This window comes from Thalassophryne amazonica, chromosome 5 (genome assembly GCF_902500255.1).
Source record: "Thalassophryne amazonica chromosome 5, fThaAma1.1, whole genome shotgun sequence".
NCBI lineage: Eukaryota > Metazoa > Chordata > Actinopteri > Batrachoidiformes > Batrachoididae > Thalassophryne > Thalassophryne amazonica.
In genome coordinates, this window is record NC_047107.1 from 59,330,517 (window position 1) to 59,344,148 (window position 13,632).

The following is a 13,632-nucleotide window of genomic DNA, read 5'->3' on the forward strand; positions in this document are numbered from 1 at the left end:
CTCCTCTCCTGTGGAACCAGCTCCCAATTCAGATCAGGGAGACAGACACCCTCTCTACTTTAAGATTAGGCTTAAAACTTTCCTTTTTGCTAAAGCTTATAGTTAGGGCTGGATCAGGTGACCCTGAGCCATCCCTTAGTTATGCTGCTATAGACTTAGACTGCTGGGGGGTTCCCGTGATGCACGAGTGTTTGTTTCTCTTTTTGCTCTGTATGCACCACTCTGCATTTAATCATTAGTGATTGATCTCTGCTCCCCTCCACAGCATGTCTTTTTCCTGGTTCTCTCCCTCAGCCCCAACCAGTCCCAGCAGAAGACTGGCCCTCCCTGAGCCTGGTTCTGCTGGAGGTTCCTTCCTGTTAAAAGGGAGTTTTTCCTTCCACTGTTGCCAAGTGCTTGCTCACAGGGGGTCGTTTTGACCATTGGGGTTTTTCCGTAATTATTGTATGGCCTTGCCTTACAATATAAGGCGCCTTGGGGCAACTGTTTGTTGTGATTTGGCGCTATATAAATAAAATTGATTGATTGATTTATTCTACAACCCCAATTCCAGTGAAGTTGGGACATAGTGTAAAATGTAAATAAAAACAGAATACAATGATTTGCAAATCCTCTTCAAACTACTCGTATATTCAATTGAATACACCACAAAGACAAGATATTTAATGAACAAAAAAGGAGAGTTCTCCACGCTTCTGTATAGCACAAACAAATCTGGTGCAACCAGATAGGACTGATTTGTAAAAGAGAAAAACAGCTGGTGCAACACAGAAATAGGTGCTGAAAAATTTAATAAGGTGCTGAAAACATACATAAATGTACAGAGGGACTAACATTTCGACGTGAAAGTCATATCTTCAGAGTCCTGCAAAGACAAGGATGGTACAGCTTAAATACTAAGAAACAGGTGTCCTAATGCTTCCAAAGGGGCATGACCATCCGTCAAACACAGCACTCACTCAGTCATCAGTTCATGATTAGAGACACACTGTCCCAAAACAAACATAACTAAAACCAGAATAAAAAACAATTATTAATATTAGAGAAAACAAGTAAATTTTAGTTCTTCATTCAAACCAAAAGGTTCCTAGGTGCCTAAAGTATAAATCCAAAATGCTTCTCTGCATAAAAGTTTTTTAATGATATCACCTCCTCTAGGTGGAGCTGTGATTCTCTCAATCCCCCCAAATTTTAAGGATGCTGGGGAGCCATGACAGGCCTGTTATAATGCCTTGCTATGGCATAAGTTAGGTTCTGAGTACGGATTGCTGTTTTATGTTCAGCTATCCGCAATTTAAGTCGACATTTTGTTTGGCCAATATATGCCAATCCACAAGGGCATTTTAAGAGATATACTACACATGTAGTATTACAATTGATAAATGAAGAAATAGAATATTGCTTACCAGTACGAGGATGAGAGAAAAATGAAGCATTAGTGGAATTAGAACAATGTGCACAATTACCACATCTAAAGAAACCTTTTGGTGGGCTGGAAGGCCACGCAGTTGAGATGGGAATAATCATATCTGAATGAACAAGTCTATCACGAATATTTCGGGCACGCCTAAATATAAATTTAGGTGGTTCAGCACAGATGTCTTTAAATGTGGGATCACTCTTAAGATTGTGCCAATGTTTATAAATTTTTTTTTTTTTTTTTAATTCCAGTAATGCTTCGTTTTAAGCTGTACCATCCTTGTCTTTGTAGGACTCGAAACGTTAGTCCCTCTGTACATTTTTGTATGTTTTCAGCACCTTATTAAATTTTTCAGTTCCCATTTGTGTTGCACCAGCTGTTTTTCTCTTTTACAAGATATTTAATGTTCAAACTGATAAACTAATATTTGCTCATTTTGAAATGGATGTCTGCAACATGTTTCAAAAAAGTTGGGACAGTGGTATGTTTACCACTGTGTTACATCACCTTTCCTTCTAACAACACTCAATAAGTGAACTGAGGACACTAATTTTAGGTGTCATGATTGGGTATAAAAGGAGCATCCCCAAATGGCTCAGCCGTTCACAAGCAAAGATGGGGTGAAGATCACCACTTTGTGAACTGCGTGAAAAAAAATAGTCCACAGTTTAAGAACAATGTTTCTCAACGTTCAACTGCAAGGAATTTAGGGATTCCATCATCTACAGTCTAATATAATTATGAGAGTCAGAGAATTTGGAGAACTTTCTTCACATAAGCGGCAATGCTGAAAACCAACATTGAATGCCCCTGACCTTCAATCCCTCAGGCGGCACTGCATTAAAAAAGACACCATTGTGTAAAGGAGCTTACCGTGTGGGCTCAGGAACACTTAAGAAAACCATTGTCGGTTAACACAGTTTGTTGCTACATCTACAAGTGTGAACTAAAACTCTACCATGGAAAGTGAAAGCCATACATGAACAACATCCAGAAACGCCACTGCCTTCTGTGGGCCCGAGCTCATTTGAAATGGACAGATGCAAAGTGGGAAAGTGTGCTGTGGTCTGATCAGGCCACATTTCAAATTGTTTTTGGAAATCATGGACGTTGTGTCCTCTGGACTAAAGAGGAAAAGACCATCCAGATTGTTACCAGCGCAAAGTTCAAAAGCCAGCATCTGTGATGGTATGGGGGTGTGTTACTGCCCATGGCGTGGGCAACTTACACATCTATGATGGCACCATCAATGCTGAAAGGTACATCCAGGTTTTGGAGCAACACATGTTGCCATCCAAGCAATGTCTTTTTCAGGGACATCACTGCTTATTTCAGCAACTGATCACCTACCAACCAGGAATAATTCTGGCTCTCACAGATCCATTAGTTTTTCTTTACGAAGTCCGCTTATTCTGCATTACCTTTATTAATTGCACCTGTTTGAACTCGTTACCTGTATAAAAGGCACCTGTCCACACACAATCAATCACACTCCAACCTATCCACCATGACCAAGACCAAAGAGCTGTCTAAGGACACCAGGGACAAAGTTGTACACCTGCACAAGGCTGGGATGGGCTACAGGACAATAGGCAAGCAGCTTGGTGAGAAGGCAAAAACTGTTGGCGTAATTATTAGAAATCAACCTTCCTCAGTCTGGGGTTCCATGCAAGATCTCACCATGCAGGATAAGGATGATTCCTAGAAAGCCCAGAACTACATGGGAGAGCAGACCTGGTCGATGACCTGAAGAGAGCTGGGACCACAGTCGCAAAGATTACATTAGTAACACACTATGCCGTCATGGTTTAAAATCCTGCAGGGCACACAAGACCTCCCTGCTCAAGCTAGCACATGTCCAGGACCGCATGAAGTTCACCAGTGACCATCTGGATGATCCAGAGAAGGCATGGGAGAAGGTCACGTGGTCAGATGAGACCAAAATAGAGCTTTTTGGTATGTTTGTTTGGAGGATGAGAACAACCCCAAGGACACTGTCCCAACCGTGAAGCATGGGGGGTGGAAACATCATTTTTGGGGGTGTTTTTCTGCAAACGGGAGAGGATGACTGCACCATACTGAAGGGAGGATGGATGGGGTCATGTATCGTAAGATTTTGGCAAACAACCTCCTTCCCTCAGTAACAGCATTGAAAATGGGTCATGGCTGGGTCTTCCAGCATGACAATGACCCCAAACACACAGCCAGGGCAACTAAGGAGGGGCTCCGTAAGAAGCATTTCAAGGTCCTGGAGTGGCCTGAACAGTCTCTAGGCCTGAACTTAATAGGAAATCTCTGGATGGAGTTGAAACTTGAAATCTGAAAGATCTGGAGAAGATCTGCATGGAGGAGTGCACCAAAATCCCTACTGCAGTGTGTACAAACTTGGTCAAGAAGTACAGGAAACATCTGACTTCTGTAATTGCAAACAAAGGTTTTTGTACCAAATATTAAGGTTTGTTTTTCTATTTTATCAAAAACTTATTTTAAAAAAAAAAAAAAAATCATACAATGTGATTGTCTGATTTACTTATTTTTTATTCTGTCTCACAGTTGAAGTGTACCTATGATAAAAATTACAACCCTCTCCATTCTTTGTAGGTGGGAAGTTGCAAAATTGACCATGGATCAAATACTTATTTGCCTTACTGTAGGTACAAATTACAACTGGAGTTATATTTTCTTGTTGCTCATCCAGAAACCATACCTCTGTAACATGTACATAAAAACCAAAACCATGAGGTGACTGAGTGCCTTGCATAAAACACTTGGGTTTTGTGTTTACTTTGACCTTGCAAGATATTTTGACAAAGACTGTATTTAACACAGGTCACCTAAACAAAATCACTATCTCTATGTAACAATGTGTTCTCCAAAACATTTTATATTTATCCAATTGCTTTATCGTCAAGGTCAAACCTGAGGTAAACCTCCTGAAAAGCATATAAAATTTGACCTTTATTCAGACATGGAAGAACAGAGATAAACTTGTGTTCTTACGACAGACAACACAGACTGCACACCAGCCATTACTGCCCCATTAGGTCATAAGCACAGACAGTTTTAATTTTGTTGACATGTAGATTTTCAAAGTGCTAACATGATTCACCAAGGTCTTGTGCACATAGAGGCAAGGTGCTACTTTTTAAACGCATTAAACTCAGGTGTTATTTTAAGTACATTTAAATTTAGGACATCCAAATATATCTCAATAACACTTTCCCATCAGTAAGTGAGACGTAAGCCCACAATGGCTTTTATATTATCTTTAATTACATAAAACACATGAATGATTGAACATTACACTTCACATGCAGCAACAATGGTCCTTGTTTTAAACAGAAAACAAACCATCGCAAATGAGCTGGAACATCCCCTTTGACTTTACTTCAATAATGCTGAAACACATTTTCTTTAAAATAAATACCCTTTCCAATTTCCACAGGTTTGGAGGAAACAAACAAACAAAAACACATTACAGTTTGGACTTTCAGTGAGGTTTCTGAGATTTTTGTTCTGTACATTAAGAGCTTCACAGTTCTGATGTAGCAGTGATGATCTACACATTGAATGTGAACAATTGCTCCTTTTATAAGTGCCAAATAGGAAACGTTTTCAGCGACATTTTTTGCAACATATTTATATACAATCTGATGGAAAAAGGACAGCAACTAAATTATTTTCATATTCGATTAATCATTTGTTTTCTCAACAAATTCGTTGATAGGTCAAAAAAAAAAGTAATAAAATGGTGGAAACTAATGATCAATGTTTTCCAGGCGACAAGATGACACCTTCAGATGCCTCATTTTGTCACACCAGCTTCAAGATATTCAGTTTATTGCCAGAGAGGAGGTAAAAAAACAAATACCAAACCAGAAAATATTCACATTTAAGAAGCTGTAATGAGAAAATTAGGAAATTTAATAAAAAAAAAAAGATTAATATATTTTAAAAACATCTGTTGATTGATAATTTAATAGTAGATTAATAAGCAATCATTCTTGCAGCTCTAATGGACAAGTACAACCCCTGGCAAAAATTATGGAATCACCGGCCTCAGAGGATGTTCATTCAGTTGTTTAATTTTGTAGAAAAAAAGCAGATCACAGACATGACACAAAACTAAAGTCATTTCAAATGGCAACTTTCTGGCTTTAAGAAACACTATAAGAAATCAAGAAAAAAAGATTGTGGCAGTCAGTAACGGTTACTTTTTTAGACCAAGCAGAGGAAAAAAATATGGAATCACTCAATTCTGAGGAAAAAATTATGGAATCACCCTGTAAATTTTCATCCCCAAAACTAACACCTGCATCATATCAGATCTGCTCGTTAGTCTGCATCTAAAAAGGAGTGAACACACCTTGGAGAGCTGTTGCACCAAGTGGACTGACATGAATCATGGCTCCAACACGAGAGATGTCAATTGAAACAAAGGAGAGGATTATCAAACTCTTAAAAGAGAGTAAATCATCACGCAATGTTGCAAAAGATGTTGGTTGTTCACAGTCAGCTGTGTCTAAACTGATGACCAAATACAAACAACATGGGAAGGTTGTTAAAGGCAAACATACTGGTAGACCAAGGAAGACATCAAAGCGTCAAGACAGAAAACTTAAAGCAATATGTCTCAAAAATCGAAAAATGTACAACAAAACAAATGAGGAACAAATGGGAGGAAACTGGAGTCAATGTCTGTGACCGAACTGTAAGAAACCGAAAGGAAGTGGGATTTATATACAGAAAAGCTAAACGAAAGGCATCATTAACACCTAAACAGAAAAAAACAAGGTTATAATGGGCTAAGGAAAAGCAATTGTGGACTGTGGATGACTGGATGAAAGTCATATTCAGTGATGAATCTCAAATCTGCATTGGGCAAGGTGATGATGCTGGAACTTTTGTTTGGTGCCGTTCCAATGAGATTTATAAAGATGACTGCCTGAAGAGAACATGTAAATTTCCACAGCCATTGATGATATGGGGCTGCATGTCAGGTAAAGGCACTGGGGAGATGGCTGTCATTACATCATCAATAAATGCGCAAGTTTATGTTGATATTTTGGACAATTGAAAGGATGTTTGGGGATGATGAAATCATTTTTCAAGATGATAATGCATCTTGCCATAGAGCAAAAACTGCAAAAACATTCCTTGCAAAAAGACACATAGGGTCAATGCCATGGCATAGGGTCAATGGCAATGAGCAGATCTGATTTGATGCAGGTGTTAATTTGGGGGATGAAAATTTACAGGGTGATTCCATAATTTTTTCCTCAGAATTGAGTGATTCCATATTTTTTTCCCTCTGCTTGGTCTAAAAAAGTAACCGTTACTGACTGCCACAATCTTTTTTTCTTGATTTCTTATAGTGTTTCTTAAAGCCAGAAAGTTGCCATTTGAAATTACTTCAGTTTTGTGTCATGTCTGTGATCTGCTTTTTTTCTACAAAATTAAACTGAATGAACATCCTCTGAGGCCGGTGATTCCATAATTTTTGCCAGGGGTTGTAGACAAGGATTAAAGCTCATTTTAAATTAATATTTATGTACCTCTCAGACTTCCATGTTATTCATTCAAGGATGAATTAGATCCCCACTTACATGTCACATGGCAACTATGTAGATGGTTTAATGATACTTTAGTTGTCTGGTTTCATATAATTTAAAAACCTTTCAACATTTTAAATGTAGCGTATGTCTATTCATAAAGACACTAAGCTGCTTTAGAAAAATACAGAAACGAAGCAATTTAAAGGACTACAGGTAAAGCTAAAGAGAACAGTAGGGTTATATGACGATTATATATGCGATTTAAAATATTTTAATAAATTTGCAGAACTTTACATAAGTCTATAACTCTATATTTGACAGAATGTTGAAGTGTGAAAATATGAAACACATGCAATCATGCCTGATACAGCGTAAAGAAGATTTTAACAATCACTTGTCATTAGTAGTTCAATAAAAATACAGTTGTAGCTAAAGGTTTGGGCACCCCTGATGATTTCCATTATTTTCCTTTATAAATCATTGGTTGTTTGGATCAGAAATTTCAGTTAAATATACTATATAGCAGACAAACACAGTGATATTTGAGAAGTGAAATGAAGTTTCTAGGATTTACAGAAAGTGTGCAATAATTCTTTAAACAAAATTAGGCAAGTGCATAAATTTGGGCACCCCAACAGAAAAAAATGCATCAATATTTAGTAGATCCTCCTTTTGCGGAAATAACAGCCTCTAAATGCTTCCTATAGCTTCCAATGAGAGTCTGGATTCTGATTGAAGGCATTTTGGACCATTCTTCCTTACAACACATCTCAGGTTTGTTGGTTTCTGAACATGGACAACCCACTTAAAAATCACACCACAAATTTTCAATAATATTCAGGTCTGGCAACTGAGATGGCCATTCCAGAATGTTGTACTTGTTCCTCTGCATGAATACCTTAGTAGATTTCGAGCAGTGTTTAGGGTCATTTTCTTGTTGAAAGATCTAGCCCTGGCACAACTTCAGCTTTGTCACTGATTCATGAACATTGTTCTCAAGAATGTGTTGATACTGACTGGAATCCATGTGACCCTCAACTTTAACAAGATTCCCAGTACCTGCACTGGCCACACAGCATGATGGAACCACCTCCAAATTTTACTGTAGATAGCAAGTATTTTTCTTGGAATGCTGTGTTCTTTTTCAGCCATACATACCGCCCCTTGTTATGTCCACATAACTCAATTTTAGTTTCATCAGTCCACAGCACCTTATTCCAAAATAAAGCTGGCTTGTCCAAATGTGCTTTAGCATACCTCAAGCAGCTTTGTTTGTGGCATGTACGTAGAAAAGGCTTCCCCTGCATTACAGCATCATAGAGCATCTCTTTGTGCAAAGTGCGCTGTGTAGTTGAACGATGCACAGGGACACTATCTGCAGCAAGATTATGTTGTACAGTAGTGTTCAGAATAATAGTAGTGCTATGTGACTAAAAATATTAACTTTGAGTATATTTCTTATTGTTACATGGGAAACAAGGTACCAGTAGATTCAGTAGATTCTCACAAATCCAACAAGACCAAGCATTCATGATACGCACACTCTTAAGACTATGAAACTGGGCTATTAGTAAAAAAAAAAAAAAAAGTAGAAAAGGGGGTGTTCACAATAATAGTAGTGTGGCAGTCAGTCAGTGAGTTTGTCAATTTAGTGGAACAAACAGGTGTGAATCAGGTGTCCCCTATTTAAGGATGAATCTAGCACCTGTTGAACATGCTTTTCTCTTTGAAAGCCTGAGGAAAATGGGACGTCCAAGACATTGTTCAGAAGAACAGCGTAGTTTGAGTAAAAAGTTGATTGGCGAGGGGAAAACTTATATGCAGGTGCAAAAAATTATAGGCTGTTCATCTACAATGATCTCCAATGCTTTAAAATGGACAAAAAAAAAAAAGACGCGTGGAAGAAAATGGAAAACAACGATCAAAATGGACAGAAGAATAACCAGAATGGCAAAGGCTCTCCCACTGATCAGCTCCAGGATGATCAAAGACAGTCTGGAGTTACCTGTAAGTGCTGTGACAGTTAGAAGACGCCTGTGTGAAGCTATTTTATTTGCAAGAATCCCCCACAAAGTCCCTCTGTTAAATAAAAGACATGTGCAGAAGAGGTTAAAATTTGCCAAAGAACACATCAACTGGCCTAAAGAGAAATGGATTAATATTTTGTGGACTGATGAGAGTAAAACTGTTCTTTTTGGGTCCAAGGGCCACAGACAGTTTGTGAGACGACCCCCAAACTCTGAATTCAAGCCACAGTTCACAGTGAAGACAGTGAAGCATGGTGGTGCAAGCATCATGATATGGGCATGTTTCTCCTACTATGGTGTTGGGCCTATATATATCACATACCAGGTATCATGGATCAGTTTGGATATGTCAAAATACTTGAAGAGGTCATGTTGCCTTATGCTGAAGAAGACATGCCCTTGAAATGGGTGTTTCAACAAGACAGTGACCCCAAGCACACTAGTAAATGAGCAAAATCTTGGTTCCAAACAGACAAAATTAATGCCTGGCAGATGTGAAGAAATCATGAAAAACTGTGGTTATACAGCTAAACACTAGTTTAGTGATTCACAGGATTGCTAAAAAAGCAGTTTGAACATAATAGTTCTGAGTTTGTAGCGTCAACAGCAGATGCTACTATTATTGTGAACAACCCCTTTTCTACTTTTTTACTAATAGCCCAATTTCATAGCCTTAAGAGTGTGCATATCATGAATGCTTGGTCTTGTTGGATTTGTGAGAATCTACTGGTACCTTGTTTCCCATGTAACAATAAAGAATATACTCAAAACCTGGATTAATCTTTTTAGTCACATAGCATTACTATTATTCTGAACACTACTGTAGGTCTTTGGAGCAGGTCTGTGGGTTGACTGTGACTGTTCTCACCATCCTTCGCTTCAGCTTATCTGAGATTTTTCTTGGCCTGCCACTTTGGGCCTTAACTAGTACTGTGCCTGCGGTCTTCCATTTCCTCACTATGTTCCTCACAGTGGAAACTGACAGCTGAAATCTCTGAGATAGCTTTTTGTATCCTTCCCCTAAACCATGATGTTGAACAATCTTTGTTTTCAGGTCATTTCCGAGGTGTTTAGAGGCTCCTGTGTTGCCATTCATTAGAAGAGATGCAAAGACGGGAAACATTTGCAAATGGCCACCTTAAATACCCTTTCTCATGATTGTATTCACCTGTGTAAGGAGGTCAGGGGTCAATATGCTTACCAATTTTGTGTTCCAATAATTAGTGCTAAATGTATTCAAATCAATAAAATGACAAGGGTGCCAAAATTTATGCACCTGCCAAAATTTGTTTAAATCATTTTTGCACACTTTCTGTAAATACTAGAAACTTCATTTCACTTCTCAATTACCAGTGTGTTTGTCTGCTATGTGATATATTTAACTGAAATTTCTGATCCAGACAACCAATGATTTATAAAGGAAAATCATAAAAATCATCAGGGATGCCCAAACCTTTGCATACAACAGTAATTAAAATGTATCTTAGACATCAGTGTGGGATACAGTGTTCAAGCTTCTGTGAGTTAATTCTTTCAAACTTTAATGAATGGATTAATATTCAAACACTAGTTTGCTGTGTAAATGTTTGAGCACTGAAATAATCTAGAAACCTCATCTTGCTCATTAAAGTTTCACTATGTGTAACAAACTCAGTCTCAGGCTGAACACAAACACAGGACCCAACCAACAGGCTAATAATTTAAGGACACTTCAACAAGTACAGCCAAGTATGTTGAGCTTATTCTAACCTTTAAATCTTGCAACTGGCTACTTTTGCCATCTAACAGAAAAGAATGAAGGTTGTATGACCGCCAGACTTGTTTGATAGTGGAGAAAATACAGAAACAAAATCATGAGGAAAATGCAGAACATTTGGCCAGGAAAATTGAATGTGATCTGAAATAAAAGGATTATTCATTTGTAAGGGCAGTGAAACAGAACAAGGCTTGCATTTAACTGAAGAGTAAGGTCACATTAACTTACTTTCCATGTTACCTTTTTTCACAAACAAGGGAAACAAAAATGAAAATGACAATTACATTTATGTCACGTTATTTATGATGCATTCAACCACATTTGCATAAAATGATCTCTGTGTGATCTGTGTTTATGTTACAGATAATGCCCAAACCTTCTTAAAATATAGCTCAACAGAAAGGAATGACAAAGTAACTATTTATCAGTGGGTAGGTAGTATTCACACAGTTACATGCAACTATTACTGTTCTTTATATATAAATTATTACAACTAAGATGCATGTAGTGTATTTTTTGCTCATGCTGCATTGTACTTTTACAGTCTTGGACAAGCCCTTACAGAACGATTTACCCAAATATACAGTAGGACCAGTATGTCTCACACAGGTTTGGTGTCTGATGATGTCATAATGGGAAAATGGATAAATTAACATCCAAGAACAACTAGATGTTTGCAACAATCCCACAGAGATGCAAAACACTGTAAACACTGAAGACTGAATGAAATGAAATTAAAAAAAATAAAATCACAATTATGATTGCGACTAAGACAGTTCAGGACAATGCAGTCTAGATTACAGACAGCACGTGCACGTACCTGTGTACACTGAATGTATGCAGAAAGTTCTGCAGGCACAGTCAGCTGTTAGTGACCATTTATGATGCTGTGAGGTGTGGACGTGTTTGTGGCGGACTGGGTTGAGGATGAACTGTGGACACTGGTGAAGAAGTTATCTTCTCTGAGTTTGAGATGCTCTGGAAGCTCCAACTTCACTTTGGCCTCCTCAATGTCACTGTTGATGGCTGCTTTGAGGGCTTCTGTCAGAAAGGAGAACAGACAGCTTAAGTCAAGCAGTGGAAAAAGTGATAAAAGAAACAAGAACATGAAGAAACAGCATGAACATGAGTGTAAACAAAAGGTTAAAAAGTGAGACAAAGTCAAAAAGTGAATTTGAGAAAATATTTTCAAACTCCGTGTCAGCAAGAAAAGAAAGAAGAGATGTCATACCAAGGGAGCTGAAGCTCTTTTCTTCACGGATGTAACCCACCATGACAACACTAAGAACCTCCCCATAAAAGTCCTCCTTATAGTTGTGAATGACATGGGTCTCCTGCAGCAACAAAGGCACCAACATTTTGTTTCTCTTATTGTCAAAACTAAAAGTTACAACTGCAAGGGTCCTGTCACACCTTGACGATTCAGCCAGCGTATGCAGACATATGAAAAATGCGCCGAATATGTTGGCATATGGCTAATAAGTTATGCAGCTGTCCCACCATGAGGATTTAGCCAGTGTATGCTGACAGCCCCGTTTCCACCGAGTGGTCCGGGTTGGTACTGCACTTTGTGGTGCGGGCTGGAATGGTTTACTCTGGCTTGGTTTGCATTTCCACCACCAGCAGAACCCTTTAGTCTGGCAGGTGGAGCACGTACATTTTGATGAGTGCATCATCGAGCACGCGTACGCAGTCGCTCGGCCTCTCTGCTCCACATGGAGGCCAAACAATAGAGTAATTTAACATTTTTTAATTTAATTTTTGTCTTGGTGGATTCATGTAATTTATTTTCATTGCGTACAGAATGCTGAAGAATCGACTGATGTCTGTGGTAAACTCTGACGTAAATGAATGAGGCCCTGTGACTTTAAGCGCCGGTGTTCTCTGGTTCTGGTTCAGAGGGACTTCTTGTGTGTGAATGGTTTTAAGATTAGAAACAGTCTGAACTGTTCACATGAGGACTGCAGCTTTCAGTTGTTCAGCCAGTCAGCAATCGCATAACTTATCTACAACTTACGGCCTGCAAATACGGGACATATGAGCCATACGCTGACATATGTCAAAAATACTGTACATGCCTAAAATTTTTCGATGTACTCACCGTATTACAACGTATACTAGCGGTTTTGATATGGTCAGCATAAGCTGGCTAAATCGTCAAGGTGTGACAGGGGTGTAAGAAACTTACTGGAGTTGCCAAGAAATTAAGATAGGTAATTTCTGACATTTGCATATATTTCATGTGTTAGATCACTGATGACTACAACCTGCAATAACTTCCAATACCAATGAATATACCAAGTGCTTATACACTTTATTAGTAAAGCTTATAGTCCACAACATATAATACACTGGATATATATTAACTCAGAGACCAAGACAGCACCTCCAGAGAGAAATATGGCTGAATTTTCACAACATTAATATGGACTTTATAGGATACTGATACATATAACACAATATGGCAAATGTAAAAACACCTAAAAGAATCAAACTGGTTTTAACAGCAAAATGAAAATCAAGATAATGAGATTTCAAAAACAATTTAAAGATTTTTTTAAACTAATGCAGTTATAATTAAAATGTTCTTGGAGTTGAGACTACAAATTTGGTATCTTACCAAGATAAGATAATATGGTGAGAATAAGATATTTCTGATACAGGCTTATTAAGAAATTTGGCCCACTTCTTTTATAGAGATTTTGACTTGTCCTACAACACTGCAGAAATAAACAAGCATCAGTGGCATGATGTCCATATCTTTAATGCACAATGAACAGAAACAACAGCACTGTGGCTTGTAGGCACAGAGACAGCAAAACTCCACAAAGTATAAAGATCATTTTCCCCTCCAATATCTTCCTCAAAGCAGAG

The 13,632-nt window shown here is 38.2% G+C and overlaps 1 protein-coding gene across 1 annotated transcript in view; it reads right to left on the reverse strand.

Annotated features, from left to right (window-relative positions):
• Window positions 1-10,617: 10,617 nt before the first annotated feature.
• rfk (riboflavin kinase) overlaps window positions 10,618-13,632 on the reverse strand; it is an 18,345-nt gene continuing 15,330 nt past the window's right edge. The window contains exons 3-4 of the mRNA XM_034170407.1: window positions 11,990-12,092; window positions 10,618-11,799 (exon numbers count right to left, since the gene is read on the reverse strand). Coding sequence (XP_034026298.1) covers window positions 11,627-11,799; window positions 11,990-12,092 — 276 coding nt within the window. The 3' untranslated portion in view covers window positions 10,618-11,626. The remainder of the gene's footprint in view (window positions 11,800-11,989; window positions 12,093-13,632) is intronic.